At 47.3% G+C, this 24,886-nt stretch overlaps 1 protein-coding gene across 3 annotated transcripts in view; it reads right to left on the bottom strand.

The window, feature by feature from the left end:
- The window catches only part of SPTBN2 (spectrin beta, non-erythrocytic 2), a 101,392-nt gene that overhangs the window by 6,774 nt on the left and 69,732 nt on the right, over positions 1–24,886 (bottom strand). For all 3 annotated transcript variants that reach the window (XM_087705309.1, XM_087705307.1, XM_087705308.1), the window contains 17 exons: positions 23,301–23,438; positions 20,437–21,193; positions 19,596–19,798; positions 17,209–17,299; positions 16,204–16,350; positions 15,807–16,070; positions 13,731–13,955; positions 12,968–13,057; positions 10,899–11,171; positions 9,900–10,030; positions 8,389–8,593; positions 7,390–7,764; positions 6,143–6,387; positions 4,713–4,851; positions 2,222–2,306; positions 1,460–1,656; positions 271–413 (listed from right to left, as the gene is read on the bottom strand). In XM_087705309.1, the coding sequence (XP_087561435.1) occupies positions 271–413; positions 1,460–1,656; positions 2,222–2,306; positions 4,713–4,851; positions 6,143–6,387; positions 7,390–7,764; positions 8,389–8,593; positions 9,900–10,030; positions 10,899–11,171; positions 12,968–13,057; positions 13,731–13,955; positions 15,807–16,070; positions 16,204–16,350; positions 17,209–17,299; positions 19,596–19,798; positions 20,437–21,193; positions 23,301–23,438 (3,708 nt within the window). The remainder of the gene's footprint in view (positions 1–270; positions 414–1,459; positions 1,657–2,221; positions 2,307–4,712; positions 4,852–6,142; positions 6,388–7,389; positions 7,765–8,388; positions 8,594–9,899; positions 10,031–10,898; positions 11,172–12,967; positions 13,058–13,730; positions 13,956–15,806; positions 16,071–16,203; positions 16,351–17,208; positions 17,300–19,595; positions 19,799–20,436; positions 21,194–23,300; positions 23,439–24,886) is intronic.

The following is a 24,886-nucleotide window of genomic DNA, read 5'->3' as shown; positions in this document are numbered from 1 at the left end:
ATTGCTATTTGCTTAACCACGATGACCACAAAGATCGTAAAATCACACAAAGCTCATTTAATAACTGGCATGCTTAACAACGAATATTCTGTTCCCAACTGTGGTAGTAAATCAAGGATTATCTTTAAATTTTAGAAAGAGTTACTGTTAATTCTAAATTTATTTTTCACTTATACAATCTTGGGACAGCGAACTGTTGTCATCATAATTCTGAAGGTTCAATCATCTCTGCTTCCTTCTTGACACATTGGCCCAGGTCTTAGCTCTTACCCATTTGTCTGAGTGGTGCTGGGTAGATGATGCCCGTCTGTGTTATCTGTCTGCGGTATCATGACAGTGGGTTCCAATGGGGTTGGCGCCGGAGATGTCCTCTTCCTCGCTTCTTCCTGCTCACGATGTTCTTTCTCTTCCAGCTGGGCGGGGAGGGGGGAATCATTAGCCTCATACCAGAATTTAGTGCTATGAAAGGACACTAAATAAGTCCAGAAGGATTTATTTATGACATTTATATGCCACCAATCTTGCTGTCCAAAGCAACTTCATAAAGGGAAATTGATTTTCCCCGTCTTGGAATACTATAATTTTAAGAACAATAAATTTGACATATAATATAGTCCTGCCTCTTTTGAAGCTTCGTGACTGCCCCATGAATTGCCAAACCCTCCCCTACCTCCCTTTTATCCTTACAATAAACTGCAAGGAAAATTTGGAGGCGAGAGACTCCAGATTATGCAGGGAACTTCATGTCTAATGAAGGATTTGAACCCAGGCCTCTTCAGACTACATGAGCAATCTAACCCTCACAATATATTGCTGAAAGTTTTGTAATTTTTTCAAAAAAAATGAAAAAGCAAGTATTTCACCTGACAAAACAAGCACTAGATGAAATAAAATTTGACCCACAAAACTTGATAATTAATTTTTGAGTGAATTTATTCAAAAATGACACACGACTCTATTAGAGTTTGTTAACTGTTTGGACTGCAAGGCCATCCAACCAGTCAGTCCTAGAGGAGATCCACCCTGTCTGCTCTTTAGAAGGCCAGATCCTGAAGAGGAAACTCAAAGACCTTGGCCACCTGATGAGAAGGAAGAAGGACTCCCTGGGGAACGATGGAGGGCAAAAGAAGAAGAAGGGGACGGCAGAGAAGGAGGGGGCTGGATGGAGTCACCGAAGCAGTCAGCCTGAGCTTCAATGGGCTCCGGAGGATGGGAGAGGACAGGAAGGCCTGGAGGAACGTGGTCCAGGAGGTCGCGATGGGTTGGACATGACTTCGCAACTAACAACAATTTGGAAACCCACCAGGCTTCAGTTAACTGGGGAAGGGCTGACCTGGACATTTGAAGTCCAAGTCCTAGTCTAAAAGCATTAAAAATGCCAAGGTTGGAACCTCGGCCATAAACCTCAATGGCTGGGTTCACAGATTGAGCTGAGCCGTGTGCTTCTTCTTTTACGAACCGTGGTGAGTTTCTCCAGTGCCAGGATACGCTCCTCCCAAGCGGCGACCGATTTCTGAAAGCCCTCGTGTCGCTTGATCAGGTTTTCAACTTCGTCCACGTTGTCACCCAGTTCAGTAGAACGCACGATGGGCTCCTGGCTGGCAAGCCAGGCTTCCGCCATGCTGGCATCGCGCCCGAACATCAGCACGTCCATCACTGCAAGTGGGGTGGAGAGAGAGGGAGGTAGGGAGGGAGAGAGTCGGCTCCTGTTGTTTAGCTGTTCTTTTCGTCTGGCAACTCTGCACATGCCCACACTGGGAAGAGGCTCCAGCTGTTCTTCTGCCTCACTGATGTCTGACTCTGAAGGCAGCTGTTAATTGTCAGATGGCCCTGGCCTCCTCTCTGCCTCTGACACAGAGCCCTCCTCAGAGCCTTCCCCAGACTCCAGGACTGGCCCATCTTCCTCCGCAACCCTCCTCACTGTCTGAATCTGGCGGATCACAACACCCGGGACACTGCAACTGTCATAAATATGAGTCAATTGCCAAGCATCTGAATTTTGATCACGTGACTACAGGGATGCTGCAATGGTCACAATTGTGAAAAATGGTCCTAAGTAACTTTTTTTCCCAAAGCCATTGTCACTGAGAACAATGTTCTATTGTGTAAGTCAGTCCAATTATGCCGTGGACATGCTGCCCATTATCACCACCCTAACTCCAAACTGCCTCAAACCCCTTCCAACCCCTCCCCCTTTGCCTTCTCCCCCCCTCCCCCATACCTATTTGCAACCAGTCCATTTTCTCTCGCCATTTATCATTGGTCTCCTTGCGTCGTTCCTGCAACTGAGACAATTTCTCCACAATCTGAATCACGAAAAAGGTGGGGAAAGGGAAAAAAAGAAAGAAGGGATTTAGCTGGCCAAATATTTAGCAGAAGGACACTGTTCACACGAGCGGTGGAAGCTTCAAGACAACACCCAAGGACCTGTGAAACTCACCGTCACAAGAAGAAACAGAAACTAAGTTGGTTGGGCGTCTATGGAGGTTCTCAGTCATCCAACGTGGTTTTCCCAAAGGTGCTTTTTTTCAAGAGGCAACTGGACTTTCTGGTTTTTCTTTAAAGACATTTTGCTTCTCATTCAAGAAGCTTCTTCAGCTCTGGCTGGATGGTGGGGAAGGCAAGGATTTATATTCCTTGCAGACAGCTGGTCATTTGCATCCTTTTAGAGAGCCTTTGAGGCTACTTGGAGGTTTGTCCGTGTCCTCGGAGAGCACCTGAGTGGTGCAAATGGGTGCAAATGGGGAGACTTCGTGGAACAGCTGAGACTACTCAGGTGACCCTGAGGATACAGATAAACCTGCAAGTGGCCTCAACAACCCTCTAAAAGGATGCAGATGACCAGCTGTCTGCAAGGAGGATCAATCCTTCCCTTCCCCACCATCCAGTCAGAGCAGAAGAAGCTTCTTGGAGGAGAAGCGAAAGGTCTTTAAAGACAACACAAATAAACCTCCAAGTGGCCTCAACGACCCTCTAAAAAGGATGCAAAATACCAGCTTGTCTTCAAGGAGTATAAATCCTTCCATTCCCCACCATCCAAGTCAGAGCTGAAGAAGCTTTTTGGACGAGAAGCAAATGTCTTCAAAAAAAAAAAAACCAAGTCCAATTTCTTCTTGAAAAAGCACCTTTGGGGTAATTTGGTTGGAATTCAGCAAAATTTAGGGAGGGAAAAAGTGTCAATGGCTCCTCGACTTGCATGTTCAGAGGTATTGAGTACCTGTTGCTAAGGAACATTAGCAAGGGGAAGCTATTGCCCCTGTGCCACTGGGCAAGGTGGTTCTGTGCTCCCATCGTGCATGTGGGGCCCTCATCTTAGTAACTATGGAAAAATTAGATAGCAATAGCCCTTAGACTTATATATTGCTTCAAAGTGCTTTACAGCCCGCTCTAAGCGCTTTACAGTGTCAGCACGTTGCCTCCAGCAATCAGGGTCTGAATTGCTGAATTATAGCTTGGTGAACGTGCCTTTTCTTGTTTTGCGATCACTGGAGAGCATCATCATAATCTTTTAACAACAACTGAATGGAGGTGAGCGTTTTAATGGCCAGATGCCCTTCCTGTCGCCAATGCGGAGTTTTATTGAGCAGATATATTCTCATTGTGCCCAGAGAGAGAAATATCTGTCTCCACCTAGGTTTGAACTCCCAGCTTCCTGATTGTGAGGTGAGAGCTCCGCCTCCAGGCCATCCCACCACTCCTTTGTGATCACCGGAGATACCAGAGACTAAACTCGCTCTAAGATGGACTTAGGTTTGATACCCAATTTCTCCAAGTAAGGTTGTGATAATTCAAATGGATGCTGTTGTTTTGATGTGGTTAGAGGGAAAACTTCCCGTGCTTAACTGTTTGGCTAACTGCCACAATCGGCCCAAGCTATTGGTTCTTTTGGATTATATAGGCAATAATAGGATTTTAAGCTTTATTATTAGCTAAAGCATGCGATTGAAAGGCGTAACATAAAAAACACACATAACAATACTCAATTCTCTTACATGCTATTAAAAGTAAAAGTTCCCCTCGCACATATGTGCTGGTTGTTCTTGACTCTAGGGGGCAGTGCTCATCTCTGTTTCAAAGCCGGAGAGCCAGCGCTGTCCGAAAACGTCTCCGTGGCTCAATGACTCAATGCCAAAGGCACACGGAATGCTGTTCCCACCAAAGGATTGCATTTTACGTGCTTTCGAACTGCTAGGTTGACAGAAGCTGGGACAAGTCACGGGTGCTCACTCCATTACGCAGTGCTAGGGATTCGAACCACTGAATTGCCGACCTTTCTGATCGACAAGCTCAGTGTCTTAGCCACTGAGCCACCGCGTACAGGCTGTCAGGATCTCCTTAATAAGAACGGTTGAGATGCCTCGACCGGTGGCCAATTTTTCCACAGTAGCGCTAGGTTCCATTGCAAACGCTCCCAACAAAGAACTTTAAAAAAAAAAAAAAATCAAAACTTGGCACCCTGATTTCATGATCCTGCCATGGGGAGGAGACTATAAAACCTGACCTGAGAATACAAGGTCTGAGATTTTCAGAGCAGGAAAAACTTTGAAGCTGCTTGAAGATTCCCCTCATTCAGCAAGACAGAGTGGAAAACAAACAGGTTAGCTCAGAATGAGCTCTGTGCTTCTAGAGTTTTCTTAATAGGAAGAAGAGCTCAAAATACATCACTAGCTCCTCACAATAACCACGGTCTTCCGCACTGCCACTACACGAACCTTCGTAGAAGCGTAGTGCCCCTTAGCCAGTAAGTCATCTCCCATTGCTATGCAGGCGTTGAAGCTGTCGGTCCGGGCCTCCATCTCGGCCTTGATCCCTTGGTGATTCTTGATGACCAGGTCGGCAGCTGACACATCCCTATATTGAAGTGCAAAAGGAAAAAAAAATTGGTCATCCGCCTCAGCTCTGGCAAAGGAACAGAAGACAGCAGGGAAAAACAAGACCCCAAGACATGAGGTCAACTTCTGTGCATATCTTATTTTTACAGAGGCATCATTGAGAGTGTCTTAACCAACTACATCACTGTTTGTTTGGTTCAGTGACAGCAAAACCCCAGATAGAAAGTCCCTGCAGAGAGTGGTGAGGACAACAGAGAAGCTGATAGGAAGCTCACTTCCCTTTATTTAGGATACTGCTTGTAAGCCCTATGTGCTCAGAGCTCAAAGCATTGTTAGAGACCCACACACCCATTTTACGGTTCGTTTCCGTTGCTCCCCTCTGGGAGGAGGTTTCGAAGTATTTCTAGCAGGAACAAAACAGTTTTGTTCCCTAGGCTGTCCGTCTGGCAAACTCGCAAGATTCTTTTTTCTCGCCATAAACATGTATACATCTGAACTAGTCTGTGTTGTTTCTCCGTGTCGTATAATATATGTGGGTATATACATAATTTTGAATTTATTTATTTATCTATCTTGTCATGTTTATGTAGTGTAAAATTGGAGATGGTAACCCTTTTAAGACCTGTATGCAACAAAATTTCATTTTTAATATTTGCAAATTAGTGTACATTCAAAGTGACAATAAAGTATTTCTATTTCTATGCTACTATTCCATTCCATTCCATTTTCTCTATTCTATTCTTATTCTATTCTTACTTGGAGCCTTGCAAATAAGGTGATTGAAGGCATTACAGAAATCTGCAACATTTGCAGACAGGACAAAAGGTGATAATACCTTCATTTAAATTCCAGGAAAAAAGTAGCACAGAGGTCTCTGTTTTCAACTTTTGCTACATCCTCCTCTCTTTATATATTTTTTCTTCTTTAAATTGTTACAGGCGGCCATCAACTTACAACCATTCATTTCAGATACTGTTCAAAGTTGCAATAGTACTGAAAAGTGACTTATAAAAGTTCCTTGAAATCCATGCCAGTTGATGACAAATTTTGATCATGTGACAGTAGGGATACTACAACAGTAGTATGATCAAAATTTGTCATCAACTGGCATGGATTTTATGACAATTATAGTGCCCCGGGATCACACGATTGGCTTTTTGTGGGCTTGTGACAAGCAAAGTCAATCTGAAAGCCAGATTTGCTTAAAGACGGGGCGACTCACTTAAGAGCAGATGAAATTCTGGTCCCAATTGTTTAAGTCGAGGACTGCCTGTACGGGAATCCAACCTTTTTTCTGACAATACACTGACCTGGGCTTCTCCTGGGCATCTATCTGAAGGTTGATGTCATCCATCCATAGCAGAAGGTCTCGTACCATGCCGAAAAAGCGGAATTTGTCCACCGTGTCCATAAGGAGTTGCCGACGGTCACTGCTGCCGCCGAGGAGGTCAGACCAGGCCTCGCTCACCGACTGCTCGTGCTTCCGGATGTCATCAGCCTTTTCGCCGGCATAGGCCTTCTGCAGCCGTGCTGCGTCGTCCTGCACCTGTTTTACCTGTGAACAACAAGGAGGGGAGGGGGGACACAATGCTCAGTTCCCATCCACAACTTTGCATGGACTACCTTCTTCCCAAATGTGGCTGGGTGGTTCCTAAAACTATTACAACTTGAAAAACGTTTCCACCTTGTGTAGGTAGTCCTCGATCTACAACCACAAATTTGAGGCCCCAAATTTCTGTTGCTGAGACAATTGTTGAGTGACTTTTGTCCCGTTTTACAACCTTTCTGGCCACAGTTGTCCATTAAATCCCTGCAGTTCTGACGTTAGTCACACAGTTGTTAAGTGAATCTTCACTTTCCTTGTCAGGAGGTCGCAAAAGGGGATCACATGACACCCCCAAGGTGGCGCAGTGGTTAAATGCAGCACTGCAGGCTACTTCAACTGACTGCAGTTCAGTAGTTTGGCTGTTCAAATCCCACCAGGCTCAAGGTTGACTCAGCCTTCCATCCTTCCGAGGTGGGTAAAATGAGGACCCGGATTGTTGTTGGGGGCGATATGCTGACTCTGTAAACCGCTTAGAGAGGGCTGAAAGCCCTATGAAGCGGTATATAAGTCTAACTATTGCTATTGCTACCCCCCCTCCCCCCGGGACACCGTGACTGTCAGAAAAATGAGTTGCCAGGCATCTGAATTTGGATCGCATGACCATGGGGAGGCCGCAATGGTTGTAAGTGTGACAAAAATGGCCACAAATGGCTTTATTCAGTGCTGTTGGACACTAAACGAAGTGTTGTAAATCGAGGACTACCTATAATCTGGGCTCTCGGATTTTTTGATTTGGTTTCATTTTGAGCCTGGTTTCATTGTGCCTGCTGCGGTCGGGTGATTGGGCTGGGGGGGTTACTGTCAGAACTTTGAAATCAGGTCACAAGGACCTGTCCTCCCCCCCCCCCCCCAGGTAGGTGTGTTGAAACTCTGAACGGCCACTATTTGTCCGGTCGTAGGTTGAAGAATACCTGTACATTTCTGAATCTTACTCATCTCCACCACACAAACCTGAGCACTCAAGGCTTGAATGTCATGTTCGTAGGCTGTGTGCATCCTTTGCAGGGCTTCGGCTGTGTTGAGGTCTCTCCCTGCTTCATCCGGGAGCTGCTTCTGTTTGTTCTGGACCTGGCTGAGAGTCTCCCGGGCATCGTGGTAGAAGCGGTGTAACTCATAAGAAGCTGCCAACATCTGGCTTCTAGTGTCAATGAGTTCCAGGAGATCTGCCCAGGCTTCATTCAAGCTGTCCTTCCACTCCGCAATGGTGGCGTTCTCGGAATGGCCAGTGGAGATCATCTCGTCCGCCAGACAGTTGACACCGTCCACTCTCTCCTGGCCAATGGTGCTGGTGTCACGTGAGAATTCCCGGAACTTGTCCCGCAGCATCTTCAGAAAAGGATGGAGCATAATATAAAGGACACGGCGGTTAAGGCCACCCAGAGTACAAACAGCAACTAGTAGAGGGATCACTTGTATTTAAAGAACAAAGAAGCAGATGATAAAAGGGAAATATAGTGCCCTCCAACTGTAAGGACTTCATTTCCCAGAATTCATAACAATCTTGGCCTTTGAAAACAGATGTGGGAGTTGAAGCCTATCTCACCTAAGAGCAGTGTTTCTCAACCTGGCCAACTTCAAAATGGGTGGAATTCCAACATGTTGGTTGGGGAATTCTGGGCGTTCAAGCCCACCTATCTTAAAATATGCTGGCTGGGGAATTCTGGGAGCTGAAGTCCACCCATCTTAAAACATGCTGGTTGGGGAATTCTGGGAATTGTAGTCCACCCATCTTAAGAGTTACTGAAGTTGGGAAACACAGATCCAGAGTAGACCAAACTTGGAACTGACAATATGGGGCCAACAGGTCATTCTATAGCCTAAGATAGGAGTAACCTTCTAATTTGCAGATGAACAGGGTGTTTTTTTGGGGGGGGCATACTTTTAATTTTTGTTAACCATATGAGCTTTGAGGGATTTCTTCCTGGCACTCCAGATGAGGGTGAGACTCACCGTAACGTGTTCATAATCTTGCCCAAGTTCGTGGGAGGCCGCCACCACTTCCCGTTCTGAGATCCATTGCTCTAAGTCATCCACTTCCCGCTTCAGCTGGCAGAGACGAAGATGCTCCTGCAGTTTGGCCCGACGCTCTTCTGCCAGATCCTTCAAGCTGGCATAGAGCTTGTCCACTTGGCCTTGCCGAAGATTGATCCTCTCACTGAAAGTCAAGGAAAAGGAAAGGAGACACTATTAATCACCATCTTTTAACGACCCCACAATCCATTGTGGGGGGGGGGGTGGAGTCTGGGTAATTGAATGGAGTTAGAAGAGCGTTTTAATGGCCAAATGCCCTTCCTGTCACCAATGCGGAGTTTTGTTCAGCAGCTATATTTTCATCGTGCCCAGATACAGAAATATCTGCCTCCACCTAGGATTGAACTCACAGCCTCCTGATTGTGAGGCGAGAAACCCACCTCTAGGCCATCGCACCACTCGAAGGAGGCGCTATTAATGAATAAAATGAATACAGGTAGTCTTTGACTTACAATAGCTCACTTAGTGACCATTCGAAGTTACAGTGGCACTGAAAAAAGTGACTTATGACCATTTTTCACATGACGGTTGCAGCATCCTCATGGTCACGTGATTTACATTTGGATGCAGGACAACAGACTCACATTTATAACGCTTGCAATATCCGGGGGGGGGGGTGTCAGGTGATCCCCCTTTACGACCTTCCGACAAGCAAAATCAACGGGAAAGCCAGATTCGCTTAACAACCGTGTAACTCATTTAACAACTGCAGTGATTTACTTAACAAATGTGGCGAGAAAAATTGTAAAAGGGGACAAAAGTCACAACGAATTTCTCACTTTGCAACATAATTTTTTTTGCTCGATTGCGGTCGTAACTTGAGGACTATCTGTAAGTGGTGGGTGAGCTATGGTGGCGCAGTGGTTAGAAGGCACCACTGCAAGCTCCTTCTGCTGACTGCTGGCTGCAATTTGGCAGTTTGAATGTCGCCAGGCTCAAGGTTGACTCAGCCTTCTGTCCTTCCAAGGTGGATAAAATGAGGACCCAGATTGTTGGGGGCAAATATGCTGATTCTGTAAACTGCTTAGAGAGGGCTGTAAAGCGGTATATAAGTCTAAATGCTGTTGCTATTTTCCATCCTTCCTTCCTTCCTTCCACCCTTCCTTCCTTTTAGAATGCAGTATTGCAAGCTCTGCCCACTGCCAGCAGTTCGATCCTGACCAGCTCAAGGTTGACTCAGACTTCCGTCCTTCCGAGGTGGGTCAAATGAGGACCCCCGGTTGTTGGGGGGCAAGAGGCTGACTCTGTAAACCGCTCAGAGAGGGCTGTAAAAGCACTGTGAAGCGGCATATAAGTCTAAGGGCTCTTGCTATAAGTAGCTTTCCTTCAATCACAACAAACAAGTTTTATAAGATTTCACTTTTATAAGGTAGGTGAAGAAAGGTGCTTTATCCATCCGCATGTAAAAACTAAAGGCAGGAAAGCCTTACCTTTCAGGGTGGCTGTTATTCACCATGTCCCGGCTCTGCACAGAGAGTTGATGGACAGTCTGGGCATAATCTTCCAGAGCCTGCTCCATCCCCAAATGTTTCTTGACCATGGCCTGAGCAATCAGCTCATCCTAAAGAAAAGAAAACCACAGGGTTGTTGTTGTTTTTTAAATTCCTGGAAGGCAGGAGGGACAAGCTTGGGCAGAAAAATAAACAATGGAGTCCAGGGAATGGAATGGAAACGGCTCTCCAGCTTCTTCTTGCAAATGTCCAGTGTGGGAGCACCCACCGCTTCTGAAGGAAGTCATCCCACTGGTTTTAAATTCTAGGTTGGGTATCTTGATAAACTTCTACTTGTTATTTTTTTTTCTCCTGCCCTTCTTTTGCAAGAGTTTTTGTTTCTCTCTTTTTTTAAGTGCTATGCAATTAATTGTAACTTTTCTACCTCTTCCAAGTGTATTTTTTTTAAAGAGATATAGGTAATCCTCTACTTATGGCCTTCTCACTATGTCCTAAGTTGGGACAGTCATAAAGGAGATCATCGTGTCTGCTTTTATGACACACACACACAAACACACACACACACACACACACACATTCCGTGATTCCCTGAAATAATCATTTGGTTTATATGACTGCAGGGCACTTATAAAGAATTGTTAAATGCATATTGGTTGCCGAGAGCACCAAATGTGGTCATGTGACCATAGGGGCCAAGTAGCTGTCAGAACTTAGAAGCCAGGACCTAAGTAACTTTTAGGGGGTCTGTTGGAACTTCAGTCACAAAGTGGGTGGTCTTAAGTTGAGGACTACCTATTTTTATTTATTTATTTATACATTTTATTGGCCTTCCGTCTTACCACAGAGTAACTCTGAGCGGCTTAGTCTGAAAAATGTATCTACACATGTATATTGAAACGCAAATAAATTAAAGCCAACCATTAAACTATAAACTTTTCATTGAAACAAGCAGTCCTCATTCTTAGTTGGGAGACTTACTTTCGCCTTCTCCTCTGACATCATGTGCAACTCCTGTTCACCCATCCAGGCCTCGGCTTCGGCGACGTCGAAGTAAAACTGCTGGGCCATTTGGGCTTTCTCCAGCCGCCCACGCCTCTGGTCCACCTGGTCTTGCAGCTCCCGCCATATCTCCTCTAGCGTCTCGACTCGGCCCTGAAGCTCCGCCTCCAGACCGCTGCACGCCAGCCCCTGCCACCTCCCCACAATGTCGTTGATCCGCGGCTGGTGACCTTGGATCTCCTTCTGCAGAGTCTAAGAGAGGGTCCGGAGGAAAGAATTAGCTGAAGAGCAGTCTTCAAAAAAAATGTATAGTGGTACTTATCGTTAATTGGTTCCGGGGGGGCGCAATGAATACCAGAAACGACGGGTACCAAACAAATTTTCCCCTTAAGGAATAATATAATGAGTCATGACTCATAAGTAACGCGCTCTACATGGGGCTGCCCTTGAAGAGTGTTTGAAGACTTCAGTTAGTCCAGAATGCAGCCGCGCGAGCGATTGTGGGTGCACCTACGTACACCCACGTTACACCTATCCTCCGCGAGCTGCACTGGCTTCCCATTGGGCTCCGAACACGCTTCAAAGTGCTAGTCATTACTTTTAAAGCCCTACATGGCATCGGACCTGGTTACCTCAGAGACCGCCTCCTGCCAATTACCTCCCAAAGACCGATTAGATCGCACAGATTAGGCCTTCTCCGGATTCCATCTGCCAGCCAATGTCGGCTGGTGACACCCCGGGGGAGGTCCTTCTCTGTTGCAGCTCCGGCCCTCTGGAACGAGCTCCCCGTTGAGATCCGGACCCTCACTACCCTTCCGGCCTGGCTAAGCGACTAAGACCTGGCTGTTCCGGCAGGCCTGGGGCTGTTGAGTTGTCCAGCCCCACTTCAGGTTTGTGACTGTTGTGTAATTTTAAACTGTTGTTTATTTTTTTTATATATCCCCCCTCCCTTTTATTGTAAGCCGCCCTGAGTCTCTTTTGAGAGTGGGCAGCATACAAAATTTAATAAATAAAATAAATAAATAAATAAATAAGGCAACCTATATCAACGAGTTCTAGCTTGTGCATTGAGTACCAAACAATGAATGTTGTTCCGACCCAGGCTTCCTTAAAAAACATGAAGCAGAGTCTTGGTCCCGGCAAAACCTCTTCAATTTACATGATTGTGAATTCCTTTCATTCCCAGCCAGCAAGGCTTGGCAAACAGTCTTTCAGAGGAATGTTTATCAACACAAACCTTATCTCGCTTGGAGAGCTGCCAGATAACTAGTATCCTAACGCAGGGCAAGGCCACACGTGGCACAGAGTCTCTTATAGTCACAAACAGAACTTTCCACTCTTGACACGACCGAAGGGACGAATTGTTTCCTGCAATTCCAGCAGCCAGCTGAGCTGGTAGCAGATTCAGACAGTGAGGAGGTTGGGGAGGAACCTGGGCCAGTCCTGGAGTCTAGGGAAGGCTCTGAGGAGGGCTCTGTGTTGGAGGCAGAGAGGGGGCCAGGGCCATCCGACAGTTACCAGCTGCCTTCGGAGTCAGACATCAGTGAGGCAGAAGAACAGCTGGAGTCTGTTACCGATGTGCGCATGTGCAGAGCTGCCAGGAGAAGGGAACAGCTAAAGAACAGGGGTTGACTTGGGAGTAAGGCCACAGATGGACGATGAATGGCCCCTCCCAGAGGAAATAAAAGAGGAGCAAAAGGGGAGTGGAGTTTGCAGGAGGCAATTAGTTCAATTCATTAGGGTGACGATCTGTTCCTGACTTCTTGCCAAGGAATTGCTGCTACAGCGTGGAGTTTGGAAGATACCGGCCTGGCAACTCTCCAAGCCTGATAAGGGTCTGTAGTGAAATCTCATGAAAGGCTGTTTGCCGGGACTTTTCTGGAGAGGAATTCCCTTCAACCTAAATAAAAGGGGTTTTATCGGGACGTCTGCTTCCTGCTCTTGGGAAGCCTAGGTCTGAACAGTTTGGGTTCGTCAGTCGGACCGTTGACATTTTACCATAGAATGAATTGTGGCAACCTTTGCTCCCTTTCAAAGATGATCCTCACCTGGTTCTTCTTAATCAGCAGCTGGACTGTGGGCAGGTCTTTGCCATGATCCGTGGAAACGGCCATGGGCATCCTTTCCTTCACCCATAACTGCAGGACGAGAACAGAGGTTAAAAACTGAGAAAAGTCCAAGTAATTCTGTAGGAAAAATCCCACTTTCGATTGCTCTCTTTTGGGGGAGCAATCTTACTAATCTTCCAAGGTTATACCCCACTCTGTTTTTCTTTTCTTTTTTTAAATGCTTCCTTTGAACACACTCAGTTTTACCCCGCATCTTGAAATACTTTAATTGCCCCACTTCTGACTAGTAAAACAGACCCGCAGTACAAACAATTATTACTTAATCCTGAAATAACATATAGGATTGCCAGGTTCTTTGAGGTGGTATAAAATGAGACGAAGAATAATCAAGAGCCATTGAATTTGCTTGAGTAGGAAATGGCTTTGGTCTCAGCATTACCCACTAGTCTATTTTTTTTTTTTTTATGTCAGCTACCTTCCTCAAATTTGTTAGGGGTCTCTTATGATTCTGGATTTGGGTTAGTTTTATCCAATAAGAATGCAGCTTTTGAGCATGTTTTTCTCTTCGGCGCTCCTCATTTATTTTGGGATGCTCTGGATATTTGAAAACTACTTTCTTTTCTCTTTTTCTTTTCTGCTGGCGAAGGACCACAATGAAGTTATTTGATTCGAAACACGCTTCCTTTTTGTAAAATCTGTGGGAATCGGCCTCCTTCCCCTTTCCTCTTCCAGGTCAACTTACTATTTCATCCTCCAGATCACGGTTGAACTGGTGCTCCTCCTTGGAGGCCAGCAGCTTCTCACATCGTTCCCGCAGCGGTGCTCTGAGCTCCGTAAATTTCCCTTCCACTGACCGCAATTTCCCATCCACTTCCACTGTGTTGGAATCTTCCTGGCTGAGAGCCAATGCCTGAGCCTTCAGCCCTTCCACCTCTTTCTCCCGCACGTCCATCTGGTTCTCCAGCAACTGGAGGAGAGAAGGAAGGAAAACGGTCTCAACCACATCTACAAGCTCACCCACACTCACCCACAAAGGTGTACTTTTTTAAAAAAAAAATGCCTCTTTTCTTACAATAGGAATAATTGTACATGGGGCTGGCTGCCCTTGAAGAAGAGATGGAAATTTCAATTGGTTCAGAATGCAGTACCTCAAACAGTTTTGCGCAAGTCTAGAGTTGCGTATGCGCTCGTCTCTTTCTGCAAGAGCTGCAGGGGTGGGCTGCAATGGGTTCACCCAGATTCAGGAGAACCCGTAGCTAACGTTATGGCCAGTTCGGAAAACCTTCAAATCCCACCCCTGGCTGGGCCCGCCCTGCCCACCTCTCCCCTCCCAGGAGTCTCCACGCAGCCTGGTTTGGATGCGAGGCAAGTGCAGGACCTGTGCGGAGGCTCAGAGAGTGTGTGTGTGTGTGTGTGTGTGTGAGTGTGTGTGTGAGAGAGAGAGAGAGAGAGAGAGAGAGAGAGAGAGAGAGATTGAGAGAGAAGGAGAGGGAGAGAGAGAGAGATTGAGAGGGAGGGAGGGAGGGAGGGAAAGAGAGAGGGGGGAGATTGAGAGGGAGGGAGGGAGGGAGAGAGAGAGAGAGAGAGATTGAGAGGGAGGGAGGGAGGGAGAGAGAGAGGGAGGGAGAGAGAGAGAGAGAGAGATAGGGAGGGAGGGAGGGAGGGAGAGAGAGAGAGGGAGGGAGGGAGGGAGGGAGAGAGAGAGAAAGAGAGAGAGAAAGAAAACGGGCTTCCTGGTAGTTCCCGAAGGTCTCCGGAACCCAGGAGAGGCAGTTTTCTCCCTCCGGAGCCTGGGGAAAGTGAAAATGGGTCCCCTGCCCTAGTGCAGGAGGCTGACTAGGCCACCATAGCCACGCCCACCCAGCAGAGAACCTGTTACTGAAATCTTTGAAGCTGCCAGTCTGCTTCCGGGTAAGTTTTAAGCTGCTGGTTATCACCTTTCAAGGGGGGGGAGGGGGATCTCGCTGAAGGCTGCATTGCTAATAAAGGATAATATTTGCAGCTCAGGGTTGACATGAGGGGTCCTTGGTGCTCTCTGAGCTTGCTTGTTTCCTTGCAGATGTTTCATGGCCCAAACTAGGTAACATCATCAGTGCTAGTAAAAGGAGTGCAGTTTGCTGTCAAGTTTGTATTCTTGTGAACTTGCTTGCCTGTGTGGATTGGTGTGGTTTTAGAGATTCTTTCCTTAGCCAAAACAAACAGTGATTACACAACCCGTGATCTACAGCAGTGTGTAATAATCTCTCTGGCTTATAATTCACAGCCTTTGTTACGCACAAAGTTCATGCCTATGGTCAGGGCAATAGTTATGTTTTGTTGCAGAGATGCGATTGGTACAACGTGGAACACTTTCCTACGTTCCAAGTCAGCAAACCATTATTGCCAAGAAAGCAAGTATTGGTAATACTTGGGCAGAGGGTTTTTCCAGAGTGTATGTCCAGAAGGACATTCTCCAGAATCTCCAGAAGGAGATTCTCCAAAGCACCTGAAGGCAGTCGAAGAAGCAACGGATAAAAACTAATCAAGGAGAGAAGCAACCTGGAACTAAGGAGAAATTTTGCGACAGTGAATTAATCAGTAGAATGGTTTACCTCCAGAAGTTATAGATGCTCCAACACTGGAGGTTTTAAAGAAGAAACTGGAGTTTCTTCTCTGGAATGGTCTAGAGTCTCCTACTTGAGCAGGGGGTTGGACTAGAAGACCTCCTTCCAACTCTGTTATTCTATTATTCGGAAGGGTTTGGGGAGCTGACTTCTTTTGACACAAAATGTTGGCATCATTATCGTCCTTGCCATGATGCAAAGTATCACTCATTTACCTGCTGTTTCTTGAGCAAGATGTTGACGCTGGTCAGGTCCTTGCCATAGTCGTCGGAGTGCAGCTGAGCCTGCAGGCCGCTGAGCCAAGCCTCCAGGGCCGAGCAGCTCTGGGTGAAGAGCTCGGCCCGGTTGGCATCGAAGAGGCACTGAGCCTTGCTCTGGGTACTGGATTCCAATTCTTGCCAGAGTTTCTGGAGTTCATCCAGCTTGGCTCTCACCACGGGCTCCAGTTCGGGTTTCTCGGACACCAGCTGCTCCCCATCCTGCCAAAAGGGAGAGATGGGAGGAGAGGTGGTTTCAGAAAGGTCTTCCAAGAACGTTAGAAGGGTGAGCGAAAGAAGAAAGAAAGGCAAGCCAAGAAAAACAGCAACGGATGCCGTCCAGGTTTAAACCCACCTTTTGGATCTTCTCAAGCCAGCCCTTGTTGGAGGCCAACTCCGCCATGAAGGCCTGGTGCTTCTGCCACTTGGTGTGGAGGTTTCGGGCTTCGTCGTAGGACATATCCTGGGCTGAGAGCATCTTTTCGTTGATCCACAGGGTGAGCTGGAGGAGAGACAGAACAATGGCTTCAAGCATGAGCCTTAACCCCAGGAAAGCCAGGTTTCAAAATTTAGGACTGGAGATATCCTCCCCCTTAAAGGAGAATATTTGTAGCTCAGGGTTGAAATGAATGTTTCTTGGAGATCTCTGAGCTTGGTTTTTTTCCCCTTTTTATGTAAATATTTTTATTGTAGATTTTTCTTTATAATGCAGCACATTTCCAGTTTTGCAGCAGCAGGCGTAGTGGCTACATCTAGTCCTTTTTGAGTTTACATAGTTTTATATAACCTGATTATAACCAATATTCTCTTAATCATGCATTTATAGTCTCTTTAAATACATAATGACATTAAATACATGTCATAGTTATAGACATTATTTTCATAATTGTACAACATTATTTATATTTATCTCTCTCCTTTCTCCTCCCTTTTCCTCTTCTCCTCTCTCCTCTTCTCCATTTCCCTCTCCTTCCCTCTCTCCTACTCCTCTGTCCTCATCCATTTCCTTCTCTCCTTTCCCCTCTCTCCTTCCCTCTTCTTCCTTTTCCTCTTCCTTCAACTTTTCTCTCCTCCTCTCCTCCGCCCCAATCTGCTCTCCTCCACTTCCCTCTCTTCCTTCTTCTCTCCACTTCCCTTTCCTTTCAACTGTCTCCTTTCCTTATTATATATAAATTTCCATTTCTCTGGGAGGTACAATGTATTTTCCAGGTACCGTTCCTTTATCTCCCCCCCCAAATTGCCCCCACAGGTAGGATATGCAGAGAAGGAAGATTAGGGGGGCTTTGAACTCTCTGAACTTGGTTGTTTCCTTGCAGACATTTCATTACCCAAGGCAGGTAACAGGTTAATAAAACCTTACCTCTTGACAATCTTGGAGGAAATGTTGAAGGACTCGATTGTCCCGGAGCCGGGCCAGGAGATCTTGAGCTGCTTCCTGGTTTTTTCTGTGTCTGAAAGCAATTAGGATGGAGGAGGAGGAGAAGCAGAAAGGAAGACACGGGAGTTAATCATATGCTGTTCCCCAGAGGAGCATGGCTTGCAAGAGAATGGAGAATGCTGGATTAATATTTGAAGAGATTGATTCCATGCACTTTACATCCTGAACCTCGCTCTCTGGGAATTCTGGGGGTTGCGGTCTTAATGCCTCTGGGAATGCCGCATTTGGGAAGGCTGCGTTCAAACTTTACAGGAATGTTTTTCAACCTCAGCCCCTTTAAGGTGTGTGGACTTCAACTCCCAGAATTCCCCAGCCAGCCACGCCTTAAATGACCAAGAAACAAGAGCAGACCCTCGTTGGGCCCTAATGCAATTAAGCAAATGGGCTTTGGCTGTACTTTCTATGAGAACTCAGGCCTGCACAGGTAATTATTACAGGTAGTCAACACACGGCCACAACTGAGCCCATAATTCATGTTTCTAAGTGAGAAATTTGTTAAGTGAGCTTTGCCCTGCTTTACGACCTTTCTTGCCCCTTTGGTTAAGTGAATCACTGCAGTTCTTAAATGAGTTACACGGTTGTTAAGTGAACCCGGTTTCCCCCTTAGCATTGCTTGTTCAGAAGGTTGCCGAAGGGGATCACCTGGCCCTGGGACGCTAAATGTGACTCCTAAATGTGAGCCAGTTGTCGAGCATCCCAATGTATGTCACGTGGGGATGCTGCAACAATCATTAAGTGTGACGGATGGCCTTAAGTGACTTCTTTCAGTGCCATTGTAACTTTGAACAGTCACTAAAGGAATGGTCGGAAATTGAGAGTTACCTGTAGGTGGCTTTTCCCTAATGTCTTGCTATCCAAGCGTACTCAACATTTCAGAACCCCCCTCTGACACCTCAATTTATGAGCGCTTGGATCTGACCAAGCCTCTTTCAAACAATCATAGATGCTGGTTAAGCTCTAATAGCCCTAAAGCAAAAGAAATCTTGTGGCATGTAAAATGGGGAAACCAAGATCCAGGGATTTTTGCATGTTTTGAACCGTTCCTGTCGGCCGATCACATTTTTATCCTTCGCTTCCTCTGAGCAGCTTAGGGCAACGTGGGTGGTTCTCCTTCAAACTTTATCCTGACAATTATCCTACAAGGTAGATTAGCCGGAATAACTGGCTCACCATTCACAGCCGAGGGGGAGATTTGACTGTAGCTCCTTCTGCTTTCTTTTTATAGTACTAGGACTGTGATGGCAAACCTATGACAGAGGTTGCACGCAGCGCCCTTCTTTGAGCATGCAAGCTGCTGCCTCACTTCAGCTCTGCCGTGCACGTGCGCGCACCTCCTGCCTGCCAGCTAGTCTTCGGGGTCTGTCGCGCATGCGCAGGGGTGGGTGCAGGCCAGTGGTGGGTTTCAAATTTTTTTAGAACCTCTTCTGTAGGTGTGGCCTTCTTTGTGGGAGTGGCTTGCCGGCCATGTGACTGGGTGAGCGTGGCCAACTTGTAAAATGTGGTGAAACTCACTTAACAACGCTCTTGCTTAGCAACCAAAATGTTGGCTCAGAAACACTGGCATTTGAAGCACGCAAGTCTTAAAGCTGTCAAGTTACAAGACCCTTACACCCCTAACCCTTTAGGGGAAAAAAACCCCCAGGGGTGTTCAAACTTGACAGCTTTAAGACATGTGGACTTCAACTCCCAGAATTCCTCCTCTTGCTCTTCATCTTGATGATGTGCGGACGGGCGGGGGGAGGGAGCTGGAACCGGTTCTAAACGGCACGGTAGATTTGTGGAACCTCTTCTATAGAAGAGGTTAGAACTGTCAGGAACCCACCCCTGGTGCAGGCAGGGGATGCCACGCATGCATGGGGGCGCGGCACGTGCAGGGGGCATCTGTGGATGAACAGGATACATGCAGGTGCCTCACGTATGCGCAGGAGGCGCATGCACATTGCATTTGGGGGGGTTGGCCGCACATGCGCATTCACACGCGCATCCATGCACTTTGGGCACTCAGTCTGGAAAAGGTTAACCATACTGTACTAGGAAATTGCGCTCCCTTTCCAGTTTAGTCTATAACACGGGTGTCAAACCCGCAGCGTCACGTGACGTCACATGACATTTTGCGACATTTTTCCCATTCACGGAGCTAGGGTGGGCCTGGCCTCTGTGTGATGCACCTGGCCTGCGGGCTTTCAGTTTCACACCCCTGCTCTATAAGTTCCCTGGGAAGAGAGCCGATGGGAGACAAAGCAGCCTCCTTCTCACACTTGTGTCCCCTGACTGGAATTACATTTTTCACCAAGAGTCTTCTTGCTCACCGACTGTCAATAGAGTTAACCTTCTCCTGGATCTTGTCAGAGTGCAGGCTGTCTTCCAGGATGAGCTTCCGCCCAGAGTCCACCAGGCCTTTGATCTTCTCTCCGTTGGCTTCCATGGTGGTCATGAAATCTTCGTGTTTCTTAATGGCAGCCTCGGCAGCCTGGAGAGAGCTGGGCATGCTGGTGTGAGTCAACACATATTCCTGGGAGGGAGGGAGGGAGGGAGGGAGGGAGGGGAGAAGGGAAGGGGAGAAAGGGAGGGAGGCAGGAAGAAAGACAGAAGGATGGGAAAGAAAAAGAGGGAGGGAGGGAAAAAAGGAAGGCAAAGAAAAAGGGAGGGAGGGATGGAAGAAGAAAGGAAGGCAAAGATAAATAGGATGGAAAACAGAGGGAGGGAGGGATGAAGAAAAGAAGGAAGAAAAAGAAAGAGGGAGGAAGGGAAGGGGAAGGGAAGGAGGAAAGAAAAAGAAAGAAGGGAGGGAGAAAGACAAAGAGAGAAATAGGGAGGGAAAGAAGGAAAGAAAGGAAAAAGGGAGGGAAGAAAAAAAGGAGAGAGGGAGGGAAGGAAAGAAGAAGGAAGAAAGGGAAGGAGGAAGGCAACGAGAAATAAACAGATGGAAAAGAGGGAAAGGAAAGAAAAAGAAGGAAGGGGGGACAAAAAAGAGGGAGGGAAGGAAAGAAGGAAAAGAGAGAAAGAGGAAGGTCACAAAAAAAGATCACAACGCAGGCAAACAATCAGTCCTGCAAAGTAGCTAAACAAAAGTTCAGCCTTTGTCTGCAAACAGAGTTGTCGTCGTCCCCCCCCATTTCCTTCCCCACCCCCTTCCCAAACCTGCTTTACCTGGTTGCTGAGCACACCTTCCACTTGCTTGGTGTCCCTCAGGAAGATCTGGAAGCTGTAAGCCCGCGAAAGCAGCTGGTGCCGGTTCTCCCACATCTGCCCGAGTTCGTTCCATCCTGTGTCGAGGGCCTGGAGGCGCTGCTGAAGGAACATGTGCTGGGCGTCGGTGTGGCCTTGCGTCACCTCTTCCCCCATGGTCCGCAAGCGCTGGTAGTCGGCCTTGTAATGCTCCACCTCGTTCCGGATGGTCTCGTGTTGGCTCAGCAGCTGCTCTGCCTCTGGCAGGGTAGCCGGGACGTCCTCGGAGGCGATGGCGGTCTGGGTGCGCAAGAGCCATGCCTGGAAGTCGTCCAGGTCCCGCAGGAAGCCCTGAAGCTTGCTGGCTTCTCCCAGGGACTCCTCGCGACGCCGCATGGTTCCCCGCAGCTCGTCCCAAGTCCCGTCGATTTCGGCGAGCCGGCTGGAGATGGCGGCGGCTTGTTCCGGGTGCTGGGCCGACAACCGGTCTGCCTCCTCGTGCAAGTCCCTGACTTTGCCCTGGATGGCCTCCAGATCGCGCTCCATGCCAGCCAGCTTGCGCTGCAGAGCCATCACCCCTGCCAGGTCGTTGCCCAGACCTTGGGTCGATTCGATCACCTTGGTTTTCTCCCGCATCCAAGCCTTGGTTTCGTTGCACTCCAAGAAGTAGTTCTGGATGCTGAGGGCCGAGGTCAAGGCCTCCTTCTTTTGGCTCGCCAAGGACTGGAACTGCTGCCACCTGGAAACAGGGAAGGAGAAGAGTCCAAAGGAGAAATTCTGGAAGTTGAAGTCTACAAGTCTTAAAGTTGCCAAGGTTGGAGACCCCTGCTCTGATAAAAATCCCTTTTATTAATCGACTGTTAATTCTGCTCATTCACATCCAGCAAAGACTTTCAAGGGAGGATTTACAGTCACAGACCTTATCTGGCTTGGAGAGCTGCCAGGCCGATCTCTGCAAAACTTGGCCAGGAGTCTCAGAGGGTCACGAACCAATGAAGCGAACTAATGGTCTCCTGCAAACTCCACTCCCCTTTTGCTCCTCTTTTACTTTCTCTGGGACGGGCCATTCACCATCCATCTGTGGCCTTCCTCCCAAGTCAACCCGTTCTTTAGCTGTTCCCTTTGTCTGGCAACTCTGCGCATGCGCACACTGGGAACAGGCTCCAGCTGTTCTTCTGCCCCACTGATGTCTAAGTCTGAAGGCAGCTGATAACTAACAGACAGCCCTGGCCCCCTTTCTGCCTCCGACACAGAGCCTTCCCCAGACTCCAGGACTCTCCCAGGTTCCTCCCCAACCTCTTCACTCTCCGAATCTGCCACCAGCTCCACTGGCCACTGGAGGGCCACAACAACCCCCGAGTTAAGGGTTCCCCAATCTCTTGAGCCTAATTTAAAAACAGGTTGTGGTCCTTCTCACAAATTGACACCCCAGAGGGGAAAATATTAGCTTTCTGGCAAATAAATAAAGATGTCCCCATCACATCTTTTAGCCCTCAGGGTGTACTGATAGAAGAGAAATATAACTGGGAACACTCCCACCAACACTGCCACTAGTGTGTAAACAGAGAGCAAATCACACTCTGTACTAGGAACTGATGATGTTACCTAATTAGGTAAAGAAATGTCTGCAAGAAAGCAACCAAGCTCAGAGAGCACCAAGGACTCCACAGTTAAACACTGAGCCACAAATATTCTCCTCTAGTATTACAGCCTTAAAATTCCAAATGTATTTCTAATTGTCTCCTTTGAATGCCGTGAAGGATTCTCTACTTCAGGCCGTGGATTGTTAGGAACCTGTCTGTACAAGCAATAGCAATAGCACTTAGACTTATATACCACTTTAAATATAGTGCTTTAAAGCCTTCTCTAAGCAGTTTACAGAGTCAGCAAATTGTCCACAACAATCTGGGTCCTCATTTTACCGACCTCAGAAGGTTGGAAGGCTGAGTCAACATTGAGCCAGTCAGGATCGAACTGCCCAACGTCTGGCAGTCAGCAGAAGTATCCTGCAGTACTGCATTCTAACCACTGTGCCACCACGAAGCTTCATCTGTCCACGCACAATAGCAATAGCACTTAGACTTCTATACCGCTTCACAGTGCTTTTACAGCCCTCTGTAAGCAGTTTACAGAGTCAGCCTCTTGCCCCCAACATCTGGGTCCTCATTTTACCCACCTCGGAAGGACGGGAGGCTGAGTCAACCTTGAGCCTGGTGAGATTTGATCTGCCAAACTGCTGGCAGCCGGTAATAAGCAGAAGTAGCCTGTACTCTCTAACCACTGCGCCAGCGCGCCACCTATAACTCACAAGATATAGGTGGCACACAAAACCATTCCCCCCTACCATCAAAAAGGTTGGGGGTTACTGGTGTAGAGGAGAAACCCTCTCCCTTCTAGTACTGATGAAGTTACCTTGTTGGGTCATGAAACGCCTGCAAGAAAATCACCAAGCTCACAGAGCACCAATGTCCCAGTTTTGAGAGTGTTTTTTACAGTCATATCTTATTTTCATTTTTTTTTCCTGGGCAGAAGAACAGGCAGTTTCGGCCTTCTCACTCAATTTCTATTTTCTGAGAATGCCTCGGGGATCCCACAGGCAGCTTATTGGCTTTTTTGGAAAATAACTGAAAGCTACTGCTTTGCTTTACAACATGCCTGCTTCCCCTTCATCTCTTTTAATTAAAACCCTCGACAAGGTTTTAAAGCAGGTGGGGCAAAAGCGTTAGAAGCTTTTGGCTTCCTTTGAAGTCTGCAGGAGTTGATTTTTCCCGTTCCACTGCACAAGCTGACAGCTCTGCTCTCTGTCTGGTCTCCCATCCCTTTCTCTTGCACCTCTGGGCACTTACCGAATATTGAGCTGTTCCTGGGTGGCTTGAATGCTTTCCTTGTTTCTGTGATCGGCGCCCAAAAGCTGGCTTGCAATCTCGTTGACTGCCGCGATGCGAGAGGCCAGGTTATTCATTTCTGGCTCCAGGGTCTCAAACCTGAGTCACCGAGAATCAAAGGAGAAGGAAAACCGTGAGAAGGAAAGTCTGCAGCCTTCCAGCTGTATCTCACAGCAGGGATGACAGATTGACAGAGTTGGAAGGGACCTTGTAGGTCATCTAGTCCAACCCCCCGCCCAAGCAGGAGACCCTACACTATTTCTGACAGATGGCAGTCCAGTCTCTTCTTGAAAGCCTCCAATGGTGAAGCTCCCACAACTTCCGAAGGCAACTTCTGTTCTACTGGTTGATTGTTCTCCCTATCAGAAAATTCCTCCTTATTTCCAGGTTGAATCTCTCCTTGGTCAGTTTCCATCCTTTATTCCTTGTCTGGCCTTCAGGTGCCTTGGAGAATAGCTGGACCCCCCTCCTCTCTGTGGCAGCCCCTCAAATATTGGAAGACTGCTCTCCTGTCTCCCCTGGTCCTTCTCTTCACTAGACTAGCCAGGCCCAGTTCCTGCAGCCGTTCATCGTATGTTTGAGTCTCCAGTCCCCTCATCATCCTGGTTGCTCTTCTCTGCACTTTTTCTATAGTCTCAACATCTTTTTTATAGTGTGGTGACCAAAACTGGATGCAGTACTCTAGGTGTGGTCTTACCAAGGCATTATTGTTTATAGATTATAGAATAAAATTTGGTCTGTTGTTTTAGACTTTGGCCCATATTGTCCCAAAGTGGGTTTTTTTTTCCAAAAGGTAACTGGACTTTGTTTTCTCTTGAAGTTGGGGGGGAAGAAGCTTCTGGGAGGAGAAGCGAAACATCTTCAAGGAAAAAAGAAGTCCAGTTGCCTTTTGAAAAAAAGGACCTTTGGGACTGCCATGACCAGGAGGATTGAGAATCTTCACAGGCATTTAGTCCTCGAATTACAACCATTCATTGCTGCTCGAAGTTAAACACCATCGTAAAAAGTGACTTACAAGCGGTGCTCGGACTTAGAATCACTGCATCACCCCCACATGATCAAAATTTGGGCGCTGGGCAATCGCCATGTATTTACGACGGCAGAACCCTGGGGTCATGTGATTGCTGTTTGTGACTTTCCCAGCCAGTTACTGATGGGGAAAGCTAGATTCACTGAACGGCCACACAATTCCCTTAACAGTGACAGAGATAAGCGTAACTATTGTGGTGAAAACGGTCATAAAATGGGACGCGGCTCACTGAAGAGGAGAATGGAAATTCTGCTCCAAAGGTGGTCCTTAATCAAGGGCCACCTTTGGGAGCAGCTGCCGACAACAGATGTCATTTGACTTTTCGTAATTTTTTAAATGGTGGTGAGAAATAAGACAGTGGAAATAGCCAGCAGCAAAGGCACCTGCTTTCTTTGCTGCAGGGCGAGGAGGGAGCAGAATATAAAATCTGCAAATTAATACTTCCCTAAAGGGTTTGGCACCAATCCCTTGGCACGCTGAACAACATGTAGGGACATTTGGTTCCTGGGCTCCCAAA

The sequence above is a fragment of the Thamnophis sirtalis genome, unplaced genomic scaffold (assembly GCF_051295495.1).
Source record: "Thamnophis sirtalis isolate CommonGarterSnake01/CBP01778 unplaced genomic scaffold, rThaSir2_p1.2 scaffold_2, whole genome shotgun sequence".
Taxonomy (NCBI): Eukaryota; Metazoa; Chordata; class Lepidosauria; order Squamata; family Natricidae; genus Thamnophis; species Thamnophis sirtalis.
Note: the sequence above shows the minus strand (reverse complement) of the source record. Positions and strands in the feature narration are given on the sequence as shown.